This window comes from Dichomitus squalens, assembly GCF_000275845.1.
Source record: "Dichomitus squalens LYAD-421 SS1 unplaced genomic scaffold DICSQscaffold_69, whole genome shotgun sequence".
NCBI classification, from domain to species: domain Eukaryota; kingdom Fungi; phylum Basidiomycota; class Agaricomycetes; order Polyporales; family Polyporaceae; genus Dichomitus; species Dichomitus squalens.
The window spans coordinates 84,266-105,709 of NW_006766951.1; the positions used below are offsets into that span (position 1 = coordinate 84,266).

General features: G+C 56.9%; 9 protein-coding genes across 9 annotated transcripts; 7 read left to right on the top strand and 2 right to left on the bottom strand.

The window, feature by feature from the left end:
• Positions 1-1,918: 1,918 nt before the first annotated feature.
• DICSQDRAFT_174646 (uncharacterized protein) lies at positions 1,919-2,586 on the bottom strand (the record flags this gene model as incomplete). The annotated part of the gene is made up of 4 exons (XM_007370496.1): positions 1,919-2,015; positions 2,081-2,257; positions 2,321-2,447; positions 2,520-2,586. The coding sequence occupies 4 exons, from the start codon at positions 2,584-2,586 to the stop codon at positions 1,919-1,921; spliced, it is 468 nt and encodes a 155-aa protein (XP_007370558.1).
• A 227-nt stretch (positions 2,587-2,813) lies between these two features.
• Positions 2,814-4,778, top strand: DICSQDRAFT_174647 (uncharacterized protein; the record flags this gene model as incomplete). Its single annotated transcript, XM_007370497.1, has 2 exons — positions 2,814-2,918; positions 4,230-4,778. The coding sequence occupies 2 exons, from the start codon at positions 2,814-2,816 to the stop codon at positions 4,776-4,778; spliced, it is 654 nt and encodes a 217-aa protein (XP_007370559.1).
• A 104-nt stretch (positions 4,779-4,882) lies between these two features.
• On the top strand, positions 4,883-5,298 carry DICSQDRAFT_183658 (uncharacterized protein; the record flags this gene model as incomplete). Its single annotated transcript, XM_007370498.1, has 2 exons — positions 4,883-5,095; positions 5,173-5,298. The coding sequence occupies exons 1-2, from the start codon at positions 4,904-4,906 to the stop codon at positions 5,296-5,298; spliced, it is 318 nt and encodes a 105-aa protein (XP_007370560.1). The 5' UTR covers positions 4,883-4,903.
• A 1,758-nt stretch (positions 5,299-7,056) lies between these two features.
• Positions 7,057-7,762, top strand: DICSQDRAFT_174649 (uncharacterized protein; the record flags this gene model as incomplete). The annotated part of the gene is made up of 4 exons (XM_007370499.1): positions 7,057-7,123; positions 7,185-7,311; positions 7,380-7,556; positions 7,666-7,762. 4 exons carry the CDS (start codon positions 7,057-7,059, stop codon positions 7,760-7,762), a joined length of 468 nt encoding a protein of 155 aa, XP_007370561.1.
• A 1,542-nt stretch (positions 7,763-9,304) lies between these two features.
• DICSQDRAFT_183659 (uncharacterized protein) lies at positions 9,305-10,692 on the top strand. The gene is made up of 3 exons (XM_007370500.1): positions 9,305-9,721; positions 9,779-10,506; positions 10,561-10,692. Exons 1-2 carry the CDS (start codon positions 9,339-9,341, stop codon positions 10,491-10,493), a joined length of 1,098 nt encoding a protein of 365 aa, XP_007370562.1. The 5' UTR covers positions 9,305-9,338; the 3' UTR covers positions 10,494-10,506; positions 10,561-10,692.
• Positions 10,693-10,733: 41 nt separating this feature from the next.
• DICSQDRAFT_141042 (uncharacterized protein) lies at positions 10,734-13,570 on the bottom strand. The gene is made up of 2 exons (XM_007370501.1): positions 13,396-13,570; positions 10,734-13,329 (listed from the first exon to the last, which is right to left on the bottom strand). The coding sequence occupies exons 1-2, from the start codon at positions 13,483-13,485 to the stop codon at positions 11,071-11,073; spliced, it is 2,349 nt and encodes a 782-aa protein (XP_007370563.1). The 5' UTR covers positions 13,486-13,570; the 3' UTR covers positions 10,734-11,070.
• Positions 13,571-13,657: 87 nt separating this feature from the next.
• On the top strand, positions 13,658-15,854 carry DICSQDRAFT_141043 (serine palmitoyltransferase). The gene is made up of 6 exons (XM_007370502.1): positions 13,658-13,948; positions 14,007-14,277; positions 14,439-14,785; positions 14,842-14,949; positions 15,014-15,109; positions 15,161-15,854. The coding sequence occupies exons 1-6, from the start codon at positions 13,697-13,699 to the stop codon at positions 15,701-15,703; spliced, it is 1,617 nt and encodes a 538-aa protein (XP_007370564.1). The 5' UTR covers positions 13,658-13,696; the 3' UTR covers positions 15,704-15,854.
• Positions 15,855-18,532: 2,678 nt separating this feature from the next.
• On the top strand, positions 18,533-20,007 carry DICSQDRAFT_183662 (uncharacterized protein; the record flags this gene model as incomplete). Its single annotated transcript, XM_007370503.1, has 4 exons — positions 18,533-18,555; positions 18,611-18,749; positions 18,819-19,702; positions 19,770-20,007. 4 exons carry the CDS (start codon positions 18,533-18,535, stop codon positions 19,906-19,908), a joined length of 1,185 nt encoding a protein of 394 aa, XP_007370565.1. The 3' UTR covers positions 19,909-20,007.
• Positions 20,008-20,132: 125 nt separating this feature from the next.
• On the top strand, positions 20,133-21,428 carry DICSQDRAFT_183663 (uncharacterized protein). The gene is made up of 7 exons (XM_007370504.1): positions 20,133-20,290; positions 20,371-20,381; positions 20,457-20,487; positions 20,549-20,601; positions 20,700-20,840; positions 20,923-21,025; positions 21,154-21,428. Exons 1-7 carry the CDS (start codon positions 20,246-20,248, stop codon positions 21,301-21,303), a joined length of 534 nt encoding a protein of 177 aa, XP_007370566.1. The 5' UTR covers positions 20,133-20,245; the 3' UTR covers positions 21,304-21,428.
• The last annotated feature ends 16 nt before the right edge of the window (positions 21,429-21,444 follow it).

A 21,444-nucleotide genomic window follows, 5' to 3' on the forward strand; every position in this document is an offset into this window, starting at 1 on the left:
TTAGACATTCCGTACCCTGTGTAACATGGGATCAAATAGGATATACGACTTTGTAGCTTATTATTCATATCCATTCTTGGTGCCCGGCTTGGCACCTAGTATTCCTCCCGATATTGGCAGCCAGAACGAATTAGATCGAAATGAATATATTCAAACGGCAACTCTTCTACGCTACGTCCAGACTTCTCTATATATCATACAGACCGGCCCAATCAACCCTAACCCAATCAACTCGTACCCATAGCCGCCAGCGCAGTGACACCTACTTACAATTGGACATGACACAGCTGAGATGGCACGCGCAATACTGAAGATATGTGCATATATGCACTCACCATGTCGGTAATCGAGTTCTGCTTGAACAGGATTAGCAGTGCACTGTAATGTTGAATCTGGATACTCACAGTCTTGATCGATGATGATCGATGAATGTGGGACAACCTGCTAGATGTCATCAGACTTATACTACTTCACACGCAACACTAGAGACGTACTATTGCCCTAATCAACATATGCCCGTATGAGAGAACAACTGCATATTGACACATCAGCTGTCATCCGAGAGTCAATGGTCAGTACGTACCACTTAAGGGGGAGATAGGCATACAGAGGGGATGCAAGAAGTACGAAGTCAAGATGTGAATAGATACAATGGCAGGTCGATATCGGACCATGCGACGACGTCATCGCGGTCGGATAAGTGATTTTGGGCAGGCAAGTCCCCCTTGCAATTGAAATCTGCAGCAGCGGTTGGGGATGTTGAGGGAATCTGGAGAGGATGTGCATGTTCCCAGCAGATTCCCATCAAGGGGGAATTTACTGGGGAATCCGTGGGTAATATGCGTGGAATACGCAAATTCCCTGCATGTTCCCTGCCACCGTAATCTGGCGCTTCACGCGGTGCATGTACCACACGAGAGCAATGCACAAATGATCCCTCTGTTGAGCATGATCGGCTAGTAACTCTGTAACGGATCGTTCATTATCTTATCTTATCTACGTAGTTAATCTACATCTTGTATCTACATCTGGATCGTCATGGTGATCGGCGCTGATCCATCTGGATCCGCGCGACGTGGCGAAGGCTTCTCAGCCTTTCACCACGTCCACCATAGTATACGCCCTCTCAATCTAGAGATTGGTTCAGTGTACTTTGGACTTGTGTGAATCAGGCAACACCCGTAAACATTACAAACTCCGCCCTTTGCTGCACGGAGAGGAGCAGAAGCGACTTGCTGAAAGCATTGCATCAGCTTCGTGTTGGAGACGGACCCCTAGAACAACGAGCCCGGGCCGACTCGAGAGCCCCCTTACCACATAGCCTTGTGCCCGCTTCTGCTCGTGATACGCAGCTCCTTAACCTCCCACGCCGCAGTTTCCGGAAAGCTTGTAGCTTCCCTCCCTCGCGCCTGCACAGACAGCAAGCCTGCTGGTCAAAGGATTCTTCCGATGTAGCACCGTCCACTGGGTTGATTGCCACGGTAATAAGTGGAGCTGCTCTACTGCATACTAGCGTTCACATACTGGGCGACTCTGATGTGCCTGGTCTCGAGAGGCGATGGTGGAGATCGAGAAAGGGCAAGACAAGGCGAATCAATGGAGTGGCAAGGCGGACGATGTGTAGAAGACTCAAAATCTCGCAATCGCGGCTAGGCTCACGAGCATAATCCCTGATAATCCCAGTCATACGACCTCAATTCCTCGGGCCTTGGGGGTGGACACAAGCGACGACGGAGACCGAAACACAGTCGCACAGTCAAGGATGCGGATACCACTTCCTATTGCCACGAAGGGTAATACACTGGTAAGAATTGAAAGTCCACAAGTGTTCCGTCGGCACGAGTCCCGTGGCGAAACACGTCCACTCCGCCCAAAGCCAACCGACAACTGCGAACCCTCTCCTCGGCCCAGCTCAAGCTTACTTGCAGTTCGCGACAACACCCTGCCCCGCAAGCGCCGCGTTCGCGAGCTGGGTCGTGGCCTTGTCGAGGTTAGCCGAAATCGTAGAGTCCGTCCTGCAGATCAGATGCGGATTAGCGCGGCAGTCCTCCCAGACACGCCCGAGAGCGAGGAAACGCACGAGTTTATCGCAGCGAGCGCAGTCTGCGCGGCGGTCAGGTTGGCCTGCACTTGCGTCCGCGCATCCGCAGGCGCGGCCTGCCCGGTCAGGAGCGCCTTGGCGATGACGCCGATGGCGCCTTCTGCGCCCGACACCGCGTCGGTGACCGTCTGGAGACCAGCGGCAGCGGTGGTGTCGCTGTTGGATATGGATGTAATCAATATCAGTGTGGGCGGGTACGGCTGGCGAGGCGAGACGCACTTGGTGACCTGGCCGGAGAGCTTCTTGAGGGTGCCTTGAAGGGTTGCGAGGCCCGCGACGATGCTCAGGCGGTCGAAGTTGCAGGTCAGATCACCGACTTGGCGCGCGACGATCTCGCGGGTGGGGGCTGGGAAGGACGAGAGATGTTGGGTGAGCCTTTGTTTCACTCGGCACCAAGCCTGTCATTCGAATGGCTTACCAGCGTAAATCTGCGAGCTCGCGAAGAGCGAGAGGAAGGCGAAGAGGAGAACAACGACGCGAGACATCATCTTGACAAGTAGGCGTATTGAATGGTAGAAGGGGAAGTCGTGAGGAGTTGGACGTGACAAGGACTTGCACTGCAAGGAGAGACAGAACACAAGGAGGACAGCACCAGGCCGCGAATGAAGGAGAAGGAGATGATGCGTAACGAAGTCGGGGAGGGACGAGGATTAAAGTCATGTTCCATATCCCTTAAAAGTACTTTGGATGGCTCAGTGGATGCGCAGGCAAGATGAGCAATTCTGACCACATTCGTCATGGAGACCCTCGCGCTGGTGGCAGCACAAGATCAGAATCGACAGCCAACGGTACAGCCGATCTCAGCAACTCCCTCGCGGTAGGTGCTGCGCTGGACTTGATAATCCATGAGGATCACCTCAGTTGGCCTCATTAAGCGAGAGAGATATTCCACTGATGGATTTCAACCTCGTGCTGCCCGTTGGAGAAGTCGCCACTTGCGCACTCGCCTTAACGATGGTTGCGTACGCACCTAGTATCAGCCAAGGCGATGCTCGAGGTGCGCACGGCACGTCAGCACGGTCACATGTAGCGGTTGCAACTCACAAAGTGTATCCCGTCTGTAAGTAAGTAGGCTCCTTGCCTACGCACGCTCTGAACTGAGTGGCCATTTAGTGGAGCGAGGCCCGTACTTGGCCTGCTTTCGTGGACTGTACGCAGCCTGTATTACTAGCGCCGTATCACGTGCTAGCTGTCAATTCTTGACACCGGCGTCCCCGTCCGACTCGACTCCTTTTGGACGTCAGCTCGGGAGCCCGTACGCAGTCTCGACCAAGACCGTCGGCGAGGGGTTTGTGCCGGACCACGAATTTCCACCTTCACCAGCCTCTGCTACGCTGTAGATGATCTCTGTATCGTTGGTACTCGAGGTCGTTGTCCTTCCACTCCGTCGTCGACGTCTATGTAGGGCTCACAGCTTGGTTCTCTCATCTTACGTCTGTCGGCATCTCGTACCGCCATGATGACTCTATGCGCGACGAAATCGCTCAACAGCTCGGATCGTGCCCCGTCTTGCGTGCGCATGGAGTGAGATCTGCCGGGGCCGCGGGACAATCTCAAGTCATGCTGGACTACATGGACACGGCCATAACCTCTACCTCCCACTTCGCTTGCTATCCCAAGAGACCTCCTTGGTGCCATTTTGGGCTAGAACTCGGCAACTCCTGCTACCTATTACCGAACCCTTCTGCAGATGTCGACCCTCCCTACCGACTTAATGTCAAGCATGACGGCTGGTTCTGAAGTTGTAGAACATCCACGGGCAGAGTGGCCTTCCCGCACACCTTCTACACGGCCGGCTCTGGACAGTTGGATCGCAGCTCATAGCGTGAAGCCCATACAACCGTGACCGTACATTGGATCTAAGACGCACAGTAGTATTGATCAGACGTTTCGCGAACGTTTTTCAAGTCCGATATACGCCGTCCCCCCTCCTACAGGTATTAAGGGACGCGTTTTCGTGGCGAAGTCCTCACCAAACATTCACATCTCATCATATCTCCAAGCATCACACATATACAATTGTCTTACAACAAGCAGACCACCTTCTTCGCCGACGCCGTTCTCTTTGTATGGTATCTTCCTTCCTTTCTGCTCCTCATGGATTTGTACTTACTCACCTTTGCCATAGGACGGGACCCTCACCGACTCCATCGCCGCCGTAGAGGCTGCATGGGGCAAGGTTGCCAACAACCTCGGGCAGGACCCGGTCTACGTCATCGCTGCCACCCACGGCAAGCGCGCCGTGGACAACCTCGCCCAGTTCAAGTCGCACATCAAGGTGCACGAGATGGACGCCAAGGTCCAGGCGTTCGAGGAGTCGATCCTCTTCTTCGCGGAAGCGTTCACCAAGCACGGACCCGGCTCCCGCGAGGTTTCACCACTTTTTTCTAGAGCCGCGACCCCTTCCCTCGCGTCCTCGTCCTCGTCTTCGGGCACCAGCTCGTCGGGCTCCAGGGTCGCGTCGCCGCGTTCGTGCTCGCCCTCCCCTGCGGGCTACACCGACCTCCCGTCCCTTGTCCGTTGCGTCACCAACCGCCTTGCGCTCATCACGGCTGAGGGCGCGACGTACGAGGATGAGGAGATCACGGGGATCCCGGAGCCCATGATCGATTGGAGGATGGGGGCTCTAGCGGAAGCACATATTCGAGGCGTGGCAGGTCGAGACCGCCGCCGTTGACCGCTCGGCGCGTATCCTCCCCGGCGTGAAGACGCTCATGGACACGATCCCTGAGGCCTGAGGGTCGATACGCCATTGCCACCTCGGGCGCAAAGACCAACGGTAAGCCCTCCCGCCCCATCGCAATGTTCCATCCGCGAAACGCTGTTGACACACCGCCCCTCACCTTCGCCGCGGCGTACGGCTGCATGACGCGCGTCGGCATCACCCCGCCCAAGGTGACCGTCACCGCGGACGACAAGCGTCTCAAGGCCGGGAAGCCCGCGCCCGACCCGTTCCTCCTCGCTGCGCAGGAGCTCGGGTGCGACACGGCGCGTGTGTCGTCTTCGACGACTCGCCGTCCGGCATCCGCGCTGGGGTCGCTTCTGGGGCGACGTTCATCGCCGTGTGCAAGAGCCACGAGCGGTCGCAGATCGAGGACTGCGGCACGCACTTCGTCGTGGACACGATCGAGCAGGTGCGCGTCGTTGGTGGTCGGGATGGGGGGCTGAAGTTTTTCGTGCCGGTGAAGAAGCAGTAGAGGGGGTTCCGGGCTAGGTGAACGAAAACTTCCCGCGCCCTGGAGGCGTGTGGCCCATAATAATCTCCTGATGCGCTTGGGTTCTCTACGACTATCGAGGAATATACCAAAATCCTTCAAACACTCTGAGCGCTCTGATTGTTATCTTCAACATACATAGTCTGCTCCCGCGCCCTTGGTCTCGACTTGCGAATCATTTCAGAGCATAAAGCACGTCTTTCGGCGCTAGCGATAGAGGCTGCGTACGGGCTCGGAATTCAGGCTACCTCGCTATAGGAAATCGCCCCTCAGCTCGAAGAATGCGGTAGCAAGGAGCTTGACAAGATGCCGCTGAGTCTCCCCCTGCACGAGATCATTTCTGCCAAGGTCGGAGGATGGCATGGTGATCGACGTGAGAAGGCTAGCGACGCCCTGATAAGAAACTGACAATACGACATTGCTTCTCCCATTCATACGAGAGCACGGGGCCGGTCTCATATGAGCTATAGCAGCGCTCAGACATGATAGATTGGTAGACTCCGGCGTTCGCTCACGCTCTGCTTCGTCTTCGCGAGACAGACGGCAGATGGACTATTCAATTCAACCGTGAAAGGCTTCTCCACCGACATCCCCGAAATTTCGGACAGCCTCAGAAATCGGAGAGCAACAGACAACCAGGATGGGAGCAATTCTCCAATCGAAATGCGAGGCGCAGCTTTGATGGCGTCGCAATAGGTTCCTTCCATATATAGGCATACCTCTCGGTGTCGCCGAAGCACCGCATTCGAGGACCGTGAGACTCTGACGAGATAAGTAGTCAATCTCTGCTCTCAACGGCCGATCGATGCTTGTACTTTGGCATGCCATAACTTGAACAAGGTCATGATGCAATACGTTTGTGAGCTCATCACTTCTATGACCATGAGCATAGGTCATCTAACCGTTGGAATGCAGATGCTAGCTGGCAAACTCTACGGACTCGGAGTAGCCACGTCCACGACTCCATTCCTGGTGCAGCCTTCAGACTAACCCTCAGGCTTGGCAACGTGAACGTTGCTGTAACGCTGGCATACACGAAAGCCGGACATCGGAACTTGGTAACTTCTGTCTCGTTCCCGTGGCGTGCGTTCGCCGAGTCCCCCACTGGCAGCTAGTATCCGATATGAACCACGGGTATGCAATTTATGGGACTGTCCGGGTATGTATGAAACTGAATCCAGAGCTATCAGTCGACCTAGGTCACATAGACTAGCGGAGGCATGGGCCCTTCGTGTTCCAGCTCCCTGACGGTAACCGTGATAGTACGGCAGCTGTCAAACCTTGCGGGGTTCATGGATCTGTCGGGCCGTGACGTCCCCAGACTATTCCTCTACTTCGATGCCACCGGGGACGTCCATGAACCTGTGCCCGTAGGAAAGAGAGCCACGGTTTGTCCAATATTCTTGATCCTCTACTGCGTTATACTTACCGTGGTTCCATTCCCGCAGGCTTCCTCATGTCTGGAAGGCATGTTCCGATGGAAACGCTATGTCTGTCCGTCGACGACAGTATTTGGAGCCAAATTCCTTGGTAGACGTCTCTCGAGACTGCTAGGTATAAGAGAGCAGGCGTTGCAGGCCGGAAAACCCCATCCCTCCATCTACATTCGTCTCTCGCCTTCTTCTCCAGCCCGGTGCTGCGAAACACTAGTCCCCTTCATCGTTGCTGTGCAGCCGTAGTCCTCCTGAATCCTTCTCTTTTGTCATTATACATAGCTCAAGTTCAGCACTTTCCACCATGATGTCCCGCGCCATCGTCTTCCTCTTCGCCTTCCTCGGTCTCTTCGCGAGCTCCTTGGTCCATGCAGGTGAGCTGTCCAACAACGACCCCCCACACCACGCTCATCCCTCTTGACGTTTTGCCCTCAGCGCCGGTGAAGGAGCTCTCGGCCCGCCAGATCGGCGACCTGCAGTGCAACGCCGACCGCCTCACCATCGTCGGCGCTCTCGCCACAATGCAGGGCACCCTCTCGGAACTCGCGAGCTCGGCCTCCAGGTGAGCCGTCATCCGCCACCCATCCCAGCCGAGGACTGACGTCGACGCGCGTGCTCTACTCATCACAGCGACCCCGCCACCGCTGCGGGCGTCCAGAGCGTCCAGAGCGACGTCACTGACGCGCAGCAGGCGATCGGGACCATCGCCAAGGCGCTGTTCACCGGACAGACCGCGCCCGCGTCGGCGCGCGACCAGGTCAAGTCTGCGCTGCTCTCGGCGAACAGCACCCTCTCCGGCCTTACGTCGTGAGTATCTGCGGTCTTGGTTGTTGTGCTGCGTCGCCTGCGCCTATGCCAGGATATTGTATACGGATGCACTGACGGTAGCGTGGCACCCTTTGGTACTTATGAATAGAACCGACGCGACCGTCAGTTCCTTGCTGCAGAAGGCTACTTCGGAGTTGAAGGTCGCGGGGGCCGCTGGAGAGGGTGTTGTCGCCAACTGCAACTAAGTTGCGGGGTTAGTCGAGCGAGGGGATTGGCTTTGCTAGGGACTATGAGTAGGAGCTCTGTGCTTGTTGGACATGGGGACGATTAGGGATGTCATGTCATCGTGCGTACGCGAATGATCGGAGTGTTTCATATTCGGAGAACTGCGATATCGCTGAACTCAACGGTGAGGATGTCTGATCAATTAGGTGTACAAATTCGAGACGCAGCACACTCCTCGTCTCTGTCTTAGATGCAGAAAGCAGACTGCTTCCTACTACGCCGACGCTGTCCCACACGCATAGAGCGTGTCTTTGTTCTATACGAGCATAGAAACCTGTAAGGAGGACAAATGAGAACATAGCATTCATTCGGTCTGGGAACTACCGCCTCTCTGCGCTTTGACCTGGGTCTAGAGCGTCGATTAGCGCCGACCTCGCATATCGCAGTGGCTCAACGCAAGACTACTAGTTCAGGCCCGCGCCTTTCGGGAGCCCCCATAGTTCATCTGCTTGCATGTTGCATTCGCCACATCCCCGCACTGGGTAAGACTGTGATGAGGACTCTCGACGCACTCACAGTCTCGCAGTCTCGCCCTTGGACTCAGACCACTCCAACGGTATATCATTGCAAGCCGACACGATAACCTCAGCCATGCATTTCGCCGGCGAAGTGCTCCGGTGGCACATCTCCATGGCACCTCCTTTGTACAGGGAAACGGAAGGTAAGTTCCAGAACGCCTGTGAGTCAGATCATGACAGCCAAGGTGAGAGAGAGATCATACGTTCCCAGTGGGGAAGGGGGCTCGTTTCAAGCCGCCCTTCTCGTATCGAAGCTCTCTGCTGGGTTATCCGATGTCCTCTTCGACTTTTCAAATCAAACATGGGGCGGCAAGGGACGATCTCGCGCACTCCCTAGATAGTGCGTGACGTCGCCTCTCGCCACACATGACTGAAGATGGTGTATGATGTTCCTGCCGTGCACTCAGTGCCGCTCACCATGCGGAGATCATGCAGCACTTTGGAGTTGTTCCAATCCAAGTTCCCACAGATGATCGTCCGCTATGCAAGTCCAAGGCTGTCCGCTATTATTCGACCGATGCAGAAGAACGTCGGAAAGTGAGTTATCGGCTCACCATCAATGAACATCGACGCGTCCCTGGCTTATGCCCATGGCAACCTTCTCTGTGCCATCGCGCGGAGCCGCTGGGCTTGAAAACAGTGGAGGGGTTTGCAGCACAAAGGTCTTGCGTTGTTTTCTGGGCCGGCGGTCAAAGGAGCGATTCGGGCAGGGCATGGGTGTGGGCGACTGTTTGGGCGTGTTTGTTGCGGTAGGCCCGCCTTTGGCCGGAGGAGGACAGTTGCTGAGAAAGGCATCTTGCAATCCGCCTGCGCTAGAAACTCGTCTTGGTCTTGCTTTATCCGCCCCTCCAAACCTCAGCCCAACAATCCACTCATAAGTCCCTCGCCATGCTCTCCGTTTGGTATAAATCCTGGACCAGCCTCCTGTGGCCGTCTCTACACCCCCTCGCCCTCGCAGCTCTTGCGACACCCATTCTTGCCCCAGGCTCGCTCCCTGCGCCTCTCAGCCGTCCCCAGAATGGTCAGGTACCATCCTAGCATCTGGAAGCGTCGTTCCCATGAAGCGCCTGGGAAGGTCGACAGGACCTGGCTGCCTCGTATCATCTTCCAATCCGCGAAGCGGTGCGCGCGTAAGGCCGTCCCTACAGCCGTCCTTTCCCGACTGGGCTCGCACATGGGCGAGGATGCGCTCTCTCTGCATCCCTATCCCCATCAGAAGCCTATTGAGCCGCTCCCTCCAACGCCTTTGGTACACCCCAAGCGCTGGCGGAGTCTCCCGAAGTCATTCGTAAAGCCTGAGATGCCCAAGATCGACCCCGCGCGGATCGCCATCGCGCAGCCGGGCTACGCAGGGGTCCCCCCCGCAGACGTCAGGGATGGCTGGTACTTCATGGGATACAAGTGAGCTTGTCGTCCGCGTCGTCGCGCCGCACCCGATTCACCGTGCACAACCCACAGGCCTTTAGGGCTCTACCAGAAGCTGTACGTGGACCCGCCGAAGCCTGCGCTCAACGGCCTGGGGATGTACAACGTCCTCATGAAGGACCTCGGGCTCGTGTCCAGTGCCACCCACGTCTTTGGTGTGTATCTCCGAATGCCGGGCTGGCTGGTCAGAGACCCCGTCTGGCGCCAAGTGAGGACTGGCTTCAGGTGCCGGCGACCGGTCCTGCTCTACCCCACGCACTCCGCGATCTGGGCCGCACACTGCTCGCGCCTGCCCCCGATGCCCCCCGCAGAGACCAGGCCCTTGAAGAGCTTCCGGCGGGCGACGGACACGACGCAGCCGGCGTGGTGCCTGCGCTTGCCGATAGTGCAGGTCCCGCTGCCGTACCCGCCCAAGTTCTTCGTGCTCATGATGTTCGTGTACACGCACCTCAAGTGTGTGTTCATCGCGCACTTGCTGCCGTGCGCGGCGAACTCGAAGCCCATGCCCGAGGACGGGAAGGTGGGCGACGAGTGTTACTGGACGATGGTCCACAACATCGCGGCGGAATACAAGGACATGCCTACCGTCTTACGGCTTGCGAAGAACGTGTTCGGGACTTACCAGAACATGTGTGCGCTCGGGATGGTCGACGACAAGGCATGGGAGGCGTTGAATATCGCGTGGCGGATGGTGTTAGATGTGATGGAGATCCTCGATGCGCGTCAGAGCTCCGAGAGCTCCGCCTAGAACTTGGACGTCTGTGAGTGGTTGTATTAGTCGCGTTAGACGTCTCTCGCTGAGCTTTCAGACGTAGACCTTTCCTTCAGTTGCATACATTACAGTTGTGGATAACTAGTCTTTCTTCATCTTCATGTAGTGTTAGGCCCAATCAGTAATGCACCACATCGCCACCTTCCGTTTTCAGGAGACCGCAATAGCTCTCAACACCACGGCAAAACTTCCGCTGTCCTCTGAATCAAGGAATAAGTTGGAATAGCATAAATCATTAAATGTCGTACTGGGGTCGTGACATCAAAGCAGTCAGCGAGATCAAGAGAGATGCATGAACACATTCAATGAAGCAAATGGGTAACTTGAGCATGTCAGAGAGACCTAGATCATAGCAAATACACAAGGAACAACAGCGTATATCTCACCCCCAAAACGGCCACAAGACTTCGCGCGCGTCGTCTCCGCAGGATAGCACAATCAAGCATTCTTCGCTCACGATTCGTCTTAGCATCATACCTTGTCCATGTGGGATGAAGCCCACGATTTCAAGAGCACGCCGTCCGATCAGGGCCGGCGCCGTGCGAGGGATGCATCACGCCTTCTCCTGGTCGAAGAACGCGACGAGCTCGCCCACAGGCACCTTCTTCTTCCCCACAAGCGCCTTCGGCGGCGGCGGGCCCGCGTTCAGCTGCGCCTCCAGCTTCGCCTGCCTCCTCGCGACCAGCGGGTCCACGAACTTGCCCGACGTCGGCGTCACGGGCGGGATGGGCGCCCCGTTGCTCGCGTCCGACAGCCCGAGCCCGAAGCGGTCCGTCGAGCGCGACCGCAGACGGATGTTCAGCGGGGTGATGGGGGACGGGGCGGAGATCGCCTGCGAGCCCAGCGGGGCGTACATCGACTGCGGCCGCGCGCGTCGCGCCTTGGCGTCGCCGTTCGGGGAGGACGACGGGGAGGCCGCGTGTGAGGGCGGGGCGAGCGTGCCGCTCACGTGGCGCCCGGAGGACTTGCCGATCGTCTCGTCCCCAAAGCCGCCGTCGGACTCGTCCGCGCTCTGGCTGCTCGAAAGGGGGTCGTCGAGCGCGGAGGACGTGGACAGGGGCGACGTGGAGAAGTACGCGGTGCCGACGTCGCGCGACTGCGGCGTGGTGGGGCGAGGGTGGGCGGAGGCGGCGGCCTCTTCGCGGTCGCTGCGCTCGCGCGGCATGATCTGCTGGCCTAGCGCGACAGTGTAGCGTTTCCGCGGCGTGGGGCTCGCGCTGGATGGCCGCCAGGCAGGCGGATTGGGGGTCGGGAGCGCGTTGTTGGGGCTCGCGCTGTCCTCTACGCGCTTGCCGTTGCCGTTAGGGAGCCCGGAGGGAGATACGCTGGCTGAGAACGTCCCGCTACCTTCTTGGGAGGGCAGGCCAGCGATGGACATGTGGCGCGAGCGGGTCGCGGAGGTGAGCGAGGCAGGAGGAGAATTTGTCGGGGAAAATATGGCTGAGTCGGTGGGAGAGGCGTAGTCACCTGTTGGGTACGGGAGGCGAGTGCGGGAGGAACGGTTGGAAGGCACTGGGGTGGTAGTGTTCGGGCTGGTCGTCCCCGCCGCTCTGGGAGGGGTTGCGCGAGGGGGGCTGGTGACGTTTCTGGGAATCGAGTGGATGGCGATAGACGAGCTGGTGGACGGGGCTCTGCCAAGCGCCGCGGGACTACGCGAGGGACCAGAGGTGAGGTTCCCTGGCGCAGTGACCATCTTCGCCATCTCGCGGCCTAGTTCTCCGATGCGGCCCTGGAGCTCTGCCATTTCCTCCCTGAGGTCGCTCAAAGCGCTATCTCCAATGCCCGTGTTGCCGTCAGTGTGAGACTCTTCCTTCTCGCGCTCCTTCTCGACGAGCCAGCGCTCCACATCATCCATGCGCTCTTCGAGGGCGCGGACGTGGCTCACGGTCCACTTTTCGAGCTTCTCGAAACGCTTGGTAATCGTTAGAAGAGTACCAGGAACATCGAGCGCACCCTGGGCGTTGAACTGCGCATATATCGGCTGAGGTGCCCGAGATGGAGATGCGCCTTCGGCCTCCGACTCAGTGCCTCTCATGGGGGAAGGGGCGAGGCTTGGGGGAATACTGACAATACCACGAGGCATGGGAGAGGGGGAAGACGGCACTGCAGATACAGCTCGACCAGGAGACGCAGAGAGTCCGAGCTTGGCGAAAGCGGGGTCTTCAAACTTGCTTTCAGGAGTAGTTGGCCAATCCTTGCTCTTCTTCCGTTCTTGTTTCTTCTTCCCTTTCTCGATCTCTTTGTCGCGCTGTTTGGTTTCTTGGATGATCTGCTGAGCCGGCGTGAGAGGTTCCTTAGTCGGGGTAAGTTTCTGTTTGGCCACGGTCCACCAATTGCTCTCTTTCTGCGACGATGACGGGGAAGGAGGGGTTGCAGGCATAGTCTGCGATCGCGAAGGTGGCGGGCGGAGGGACTCGTCGGTATTGCCTTGTTGCAGCATGGCCATGACGCGCTCCTCCACGGTCCGTCTCTCCCTCTCTTCTGCTTCCCTAGCAAGGATGCGTTCCGCCTCTCGCCTGCTGCGCTCGCGTTCCCTCTCCGCCTCCGCCTCGAGCTCCTCGTCAGTCGGAAGTCCAGGCGATCGTGAACTCATGTTGCTCATCAGAGAGCCCACGCGCTGAGCAATATTCGCAGCGAACTGGCCAACTGATGGCGAGGGCGATGTCGAACGGAGACCCCACTGGCGATCGTTGTTCGAATCCTCGGACTGATGTGCGGAGGAGGCGTCGCTGACCTCGCCGGTGTGGGGATCGATAGCGAACCCGTTTCGCAAGGGCGAAGGTGGTCTCCTGTTTCCGTATACTGGTTCCGGCTGGCATATACGGCAATCAGCACGTCATGAATCTCTCAACTGTGGCTAGATAGTATCTGTTCTCACCAGGTTGAGCGGGGACGGAGGAGGCGGAAGTGACAGACGCCGTTGCTGCTGGGGAACAGATCCAGGTGGAACAAGGTTGGTGGTCGACATGGACGTCGAGCTTCTGTGGGAAGGCGAGGCCATGGGTGCTGCTTCGGCGAGCACGAGGCTCAGCTCGCCGTCGCGGACGTTGAGGAGGTCGGTGTTGGAACAAGCGCCTTGCGGGTTCGCGTGAACTCGGCAAACTGGGTCGCTTCACACCTGCCTCTCTTCCTCCCCGACCACGACTACGACCCCGGCCACGAATCACGACGCGGACACGATGAGCAACTCCTCGCAAAGCCTCGAGTTGCTTTTCACCTTCCTCTCGAGGTCGTATACTACCTTAGAGACCAATTTCTTCAAGATCCCCGGTTCCGCTGTCGTCGCGCGCTATGTCAAGTCATCGCACCAGAACGACCCTGGCCGCACTCTGCTCGAAGCCATCCTGATCATCTTCGCTATCCGGACCCTTCTGCAATCCCGTACGCGTGGTGACCAGTCCGCAAAGCACTTCATTCAGTTCGACGAGAAGGTGCGTGGCATTCGTCCGCTATCCTCTTCGTTTCGATACCTATAACTGTCTTTCTCAGGAAATCGATGAGCTTGTGGATGAGTGGACCCCAGAGCCTCTGGCTCAGCCCCTCTCTGCCCACGAGCAAGCCGAGCTCGCGTCTGTGCCTGTCATTGTCGGCCCCAACGGTCCCAAGCCTAAACTAGCGTCCGGAAAGATTGTCACCAACCTGGCTAGCTATAACTTCACTGGGCTCGCCGGCAACGAGGAAATCAAGGTCGCTGCTCTTGACACGTTGAAGCGGTTTGGCCTGGGCAGCTGCGGTCCCCCTGGATTCTACGGTACCCAAGGTGAGTCTCACTACCTCTTCGCTCATACTCCTCCACCGGTGCTGTGCTGGCAGAATTGCAAATGTTCCTGTGCACGGTCGCCGCAGTACAAGTTCAAGCCGGATGCGTTTTAGTGATATGTAGAGCAAAACGTCCAGAGTGTTGATGGTGCCGCGTTCTAGACGTGCATATCCAATTGGAGAAGGACATCGCCGACTTCCTAGGCACTGAGGCGTCAATCATCTACTCGCAGGCGTTTGCAACGATTTCCTCTGTTATCCCGGCGTTCTGCAAGCGTGGTGATATCATCGTCGCCGACCGTGGCGTAAACTTCGCTATCCAGAAAGGTCTCCAGATCTCCCGCTGCACGATCCGCTGGTATGACCATAACGATATGGAGAGTCTCGAGCACGTCCTCGAGAGTGTAGAGAAGGAGAGGCAGAAACGCAAGTCCCCGCTTACTCGTCGCTTCATCGTGACGGAGGGTATCTTCGATCACGACGGTGCTATGTCTGACTTACCTAAGCTTGTAAGTGCAATACACGGAGTCTGATCTTTTGCCATATGCTCACGACGCGACCATAGGTTGAATTGAAGAAGAAGTACAAGTACCGCCTCATTTTGGACGAGACCCTTTCGTTCGGCAGTGTTGGTCGCACTGGTCGTGGCTTAACGGAGCTCTACAACGTCCCGGTATGACCGTTGCGTACATAACTCTCGAAAACTATGTGCTTATCGCCCTTCGTTTCCTTTGCAGGCGTCCGAGGTTGATATGCTTGTCGGCTCCATGGCTACGGGTCTCTCTTCCTGCGGTGGCTTCTGCGCAGGTTCTCACGTTGTCGTGAATCACCAGGTACTACAATCGCTGGTTCTGGTATTCTGAAAACTGACCTGGAGGTTTCAGCGTATCAACGGAACCTCATTCGTGTTCTCCGCTTCAATGCCAGCCCTGCTCACCGTTGCTGCCTCCGAGGGCATTAACGTACTTCGCAACAGCCCCTCGATCCTCACAACGCTCCAAGAGAACGTCCGCGCAGTCCGCGCGATTCTCGACCGTGTCGACTGTATTCACATCCCCTCGCACCCCGCCAGCGCCGTCATTCACCTCCAGATCCGCTGGCCCACTCTCCAGGTACCCTCCGCGATGACGGCGACTCCCTCCTCGAGCAGCAAGTCGTCGCGGTCGAACCCACTTTTAGTCAAGCCGCGCGACCCACCGCAGTTCAACGTAGAGCTTGAGGAGAGGCTCCTGCAGGAGGTCGTCGACGAGGCGCTCGCGCAGGGCGTGCTGATCACGCGCGCAAAGCGTCTGCGCGGACAGGAGCTGATCGAAGTGCGGCCCAGCGTGCGGCTGGCGGTTACTGCCGCGCTGTCACGGAAGGACTGCGAGAAGGCCGCGGCCGTTGTCAAGGCCGCTTTCGTCAAGGTTGTTGGGAAGCGCCGCTAGAGACTGCTAGGGACTGGGAGAGGACTTGGTGATTCGCAACAATGGGAAATTGGCTTATTCGCTCCTCCGCTTAGAGCATGCGTTACGCGTGTGTATGGTCATGTAATAGCTGTAGTTATACTCATCTAATGGTTCACAATGCTGAGTTGCGTGTACACTCATCTACCGAGTTCACCGCAAGATGTTTCCACCGTGGGCACCTATTTGCGAGATGACAAGAAGACTTGCGGTGAGTTGATACGGTCTTGCACTTCAACAGTTCGCTGATACATTAGGCGTGACCCTTCTTCATTCTGAGGTCGTTTGCCAAACACGACTAAGGCAGGAGGGTTGATGCGATGCTCGTGTTCCTGACTACAAGTTTGATTGGAGTTTAGACAACCTATTCTTTGTGAGCTGATCATTGTTGGCAGTCTGCAGTGCATCGCTGACTACCTATACATCCAACAGCCTGAACATTATCGAGCTCTGTATACCCGGGGATTCTTCTAGTACAAAGCAGCTATCAGATGTCAAGAGGGAAGTATTGTTGTGTGATTGCTGTATCCTGGATCAACCGCGGTAAGAGCATCCAGCCATGCTCACTCTTTGCGGTACTGATGAACTTTCAAGCAAGGTTCATCGCGCAATCCGTTCCCGCAGCCCCCGTCAGTGTACGGGATGCGGCTCTCTACCTCTGGCTCTTGCCAGCCTAAATGACCTCGTGGCTCAGTGTGTACTCGATCTAAAACGCATCGTCCTGTTTCTCGACTTTGAATAACTCATGTAGCCAGCTCAAACGAACGTACACGCACATTACTCGCGTGGTTATATCATCGCCGCCCGACGTCATCGAAATACTTTATCATCATAGAAGCCGCATTGACAGTTCTTCCACTCGCACGTTGTCTCTCAAGCCGTTGGCAAGACTGCAGTATAAGTACGTTGCAGCCACAGCAGGTGCGCCCCCCTAACTCTCAATCCTTACAGCTTGCGCCTCCCGCTCCCTCGCGCAGGCACTGATGGCAATGCCTGTGTTTGACCCCGTCACGTTGATTCTCGTGCCGATAATGGGTATACCTCACAATCCGATCTAATCTGTTGTTTTAACCTTGCTTCATCTCAAGGGGTCATATGGCTGCTGTTCATGGCCGCATGGTTCTGGGACATTTACAGGTTTCGACGTCTATCGCGGCTCAATGAGGGATCCCAGCCTCCACTGGTGTGTATGATTTCTCAGCTGCGATCGGGAGACGCCAGTATTGACAAACGTGAGATGCAGTACGCAACTACAGAGAGGAGGGTGTCAGTGCTATCTACTCCGGACACCTCTCCGGGGGCACCCTTGCTATCGAAGGTACCGACAGGCTCTCTACGAGTGCTCGAGAACAGTCAACCACCAACTTCGCCTCCCTCCTCTCCTTTGAGAGTCGACCTAGCACTGGTCCCAAATCGCTACCAAGTATCACACCCCACAACCAGCGATGATCTAGCCCTAGACTTTCGCGCTGTCAATGGGATTTCTCCTGAGCGGCGTTCAACTATGACCACCGTGTATACGACCACCGATACTCCATCAGGTCCTGCGGATAGTTCCCTTGTCCTCGCCTCACACCGTAATGACATTGATACGGCGCAACTTGTCGAACCTCCCTCTGAAGGACAACAATCTCCTTCAGTCATACGGTGAGTACTTTGAGTTCCACAGCGAGCAGTAGATGCATCCAGACAGTTTGATGACGACGATGCACCTAGTATTGTGTCGCGGATACACTCTCCGCGAGCAAGTCCTGTGTCAGCTACACCTGCCCCCTCCGACTACGCGGACACCATGTCGATATCCTCGTCTACGATCCCACCTTCATATCATACGGATCACTCATTCCCCGACCTTCCTTCGTACCCTACCACCCCACTTCACCCGATCGATGGCTTGATGCAAGACCCCCGCGCGCCGCCGTCTGCCTTCACAATCAACAGATCTCGTATACAGGGTCCGCGCTCTCGGACACCATCTTCGAGCTCCCGCAGAAACGTCCGGCAGTCAAATCCTCTCCCGCTACTCTCTACTGGTCAAGGAGATCCATTTGCTGATGGCCAACAACGTGAGGATACGCGGCGGCCTGTTGTTACACGGAGACATAGGCAGGCAGTGGATGGTGGTGTTCGCCTAGCTGGGGGGACTTTGGACAATCATGGAGTTGTAGGAGACGAGTGGGATTATCACATTGACGAGATTGACACGACCGCGCTACCGGACTATGGCGTAAATATGTAGTGGGAGAGGAGAATTGCACGTGGTGTGGTCGAGTCTCTTTCGCGGGCCATAGTAACTTTCGAGATGGAGCCAATAGGCCCGATCCCGTTGTGCCATGGTGCTTGATCGCCATTCATACATAAAGCCACGCAAGAAGAATCATTGGTCAAACGTCATGGCTATGGTATATGCAATGACTTCTGTTGTTCCTGTAGAGGTCAATGATACACTTTGGGGAAACTACGGGTCAGTGCAGGTCCGTTGCACGACACGGCAGCGCATCAGGCGAGATCAAATATAAGCCGATGTGGTGCCCAGGCTCGACGGACGAAGCGTTCATTTTGACCGACTCAAGACGAAGTGGCCAGGCTCAGAGAGTGCTCCGCGGCGATTTCTTGGAGTATATTCGTATATAGTGTCATTGGCTTCAAAGTTGGTATCGTGAGACACGGGTTGCAAACCGCATCTCTCTTCTGGGCGTCTATCTAATCTCTCCTGCCTCCCGTTTTCAACTACTCAGTCGAGTGCTCTTTTCTTCCTTTCCTCATCCTTGATCTCGTTCAACACCACGCACCCTTCATGTCCTCAATACGATGGAACAAAAGCGCGCCCAAACGTATGTTGCCGTCTACTGCTGAACCTCTTGAATGTTGTGACTGACGCAAGGACAGCCTGGAGGCGCTGGAAAACTTCATACAGACTCACAAGACGCTGCTCGAACGTACATACGCCGACATAGAGGGGCTCCGAGCTCTTCGCGCGGATGTAGCGAACGATGCCGCTCTCAGTGTTGAAAAGCTCGCAGGGATGGTGCGTCATCCATCCATCCGTCCGTCCGTCCGTCTCCAGCATTCGACGTCGCCAACATCATGTTTCCAGCTCGACGAGCCCTCTTTCAAATTGAGCGAGCAGCTCGACGCTATGCCCCCGCTTCCCGCTGAGCTCGACTGGTCGCTCTTTGGCGGAGCTGACGCCGCGCCTTTCAAGACCATGGCGACCACTGCGCGCGAAGCCTACGCCGCGCGCAACGTCCCTCCGAAGACCCAGCTCTCCTCCCCCTCCGCCTTGCGCCAGTTCGTCGCTAGCAACCGCCTTTCTATCATCGACCCTGTCCTCACTGCCTTTCGCCTCCCTGATGAACTCGCATGTATATCCTCAGACGAGGAGGTCGACCCGGAGGAGCTCTGCCGCGCCCGTGAGCGCGAGAAGATCCGTGAGCTCAAGAAGCGGCGGATCGAAGGGGACGCTCTGGGGGGCAATGGCGCGGCGTTCTCAGGCCTCGGGCTGCGGAAGCCCGTCGCTGGGGTGTTCATCCGGCGGGACCAGGAGGACGAGAGTGCGGAGGTCGACATCTCGATGGCCGAGGACGAGAGCGCGCGATCGGTCCCCGGCTCGACCTCGGAGGTCGTACCTTTGACTGTGGATACCCCTGCGACGAGCGTGGCGTCCCTCCCGCCGTCCGCTTCTGTCGAGCGGGAGGCGTTGACTCGGGAGCGGCGCCCAACTCGGAAGGCGCATGAGAACGCCAAGAACGTGGCGACGGTTAAGGCGAAGGCGAAGGCGAAGGCTAAGTCAAAAGGGAGGGCACAGGCCAAGACCAAGGCCAATACCGAGGAGGACTCAGAGGAGCATCCCGCCACCGAGCCGCCAGCTGACAAGAACGGCAAGGCGAAGTCAGAAACGTACAAGCAAGCGTGGTCCGTTTCCGAGCAGCACCTGCTAGAACGCTTGTTGGAGGAGATCCCCGAGGGCGAAAAGAACCGGTACGTGGAGCCGCTGATGTACGGTTTCCCGTGGGCGGCGTGGCTGACGGTGTGTGTTGTGCGACAGGTGGGCGAAGATCTCGAAAGCGATGAACGGGCGTCGGACAGCGCGACAAGTAGCAAGCCGCGTGCAAAAGTACTACGAAAAGCTGAAGAGGTTCGGGATTGAGGTCGGGGGCAGCAAAGCGGGAGCCGCGGCATCTTGACGCTAGTTGAATCGCTTAATATGGACACTATCATATCGTACCTAGTACCCTGCACTGTATCTATAGCATTCCTCCTTGCACTGTCGCCGACGTTGCCCCGCAGACAAGAAGGTTTCCCAGCTCCGTTGCAGAAGGGGACGGCGACCACGGAAGAGACGATCATCTGACTCCATCATGATTCCCTTCGCGCGGGGCAATTGTACGAGCGGCTCCGGTCGCACACTCCTTATTCAACAGGCCACACCGCCGTTCCTTGCCAGCTCATCCTTCCCTCGTTTACTCTTCGTTCCTACTCTGTGCTTACACTCGCTCACACTCTTGACGACACTACACCGGTATGGCTGGACGCTTCGATCCGAACAACGCGCAGAATCTCGTCGAGGTATGCGCCTTCTCCACTGCCTGCGCAAGCTAGTGCTCGCCGTAGTAACCGTGCATTCCCATAACGCTGTTACTCCCCAGATCGAGAAACAGTGAGTAGGAGGCGTTCGTGTGCTTCTTGGAGATCGCGCAGCTGAGCTTGATGCGTCGCACTGCTTGCCCTGAAGATTCGCCGTGAAGGCCGTTGAACACGCTCAGGTACGTGTTCGGTACGCTCGCCGGTCCTCGCCGTTATACTGACCGAAAGCTTGCCCCGTAGACGTACTGGAACTTGCTCGAGAAGGTCGCACCCCGCGACCTCAAGCTCACGAAGTACGTCGTCCGCGGACGGTCCCTACGCGAATCTCACGCAGCCGTCTTCTCCCCCTGCACACGTTCCGCTTACGACCGGACTTGTGATGCTCTTGCAGGATCGACGATGAGATATTCGAGCACGCAATAAAGGAGTTCCCCGAGCTCTCGGAGAACGACTACGAGAAGCTGATCAAGCTCGACGAGGACTGGATGAAAAGCGAGTCGAGCAAGAAGCGCTGGCGGGACTTCATCGCTTCGTGAGCCTTTCCTTACGTTTACATTGCTCTCGCAACCCGTGCGTCGGCAGCTAACATTGCGCGTGCGCACTGCGGATGGCAGATACGAGAAAAAGGTCAAGGACTATAACTTCGGCTCCCTCATCCGCACAGACGCGCGCCAGGAATATAGCGAGACGAACACCATCTTCGTTACGCGAATACAGGTTCGTCCTGTTCTTCAAGTATCTCATCCTCTCTGTTTGGATGTCCCGGCGAGGCGGCGCGGGGGGTTGGGAGTGCTCGCGTTTGTGAAGACGGAACGCTTACGTGTCCGGGCCACCTTTCCCTGTAGTTCTACGTGTTCGAGATCGCGCGCAACCGGCTGGGTCTGAACGACAAGGCGCACGAGATCGCGAAGGAAGAAGCAGCTAAGGAGAAGGAGAAGGCGGAGAAGGAGAAAGCGCGCGCAGAGCGGGAGAAGGCAAAGAAGAAAAAGAACTGAGCGCGCGTGTGCGACGGGGCAGATGTGTATGAGGCGGTTCGCGGTGACGCGCCCGCGCGCGCAAGATGTATATTTATGCGATAATGGAATGGGATACCGTCCGTCGGCGTGCGGATGTGATCGAGTGCATCCATACAGTTC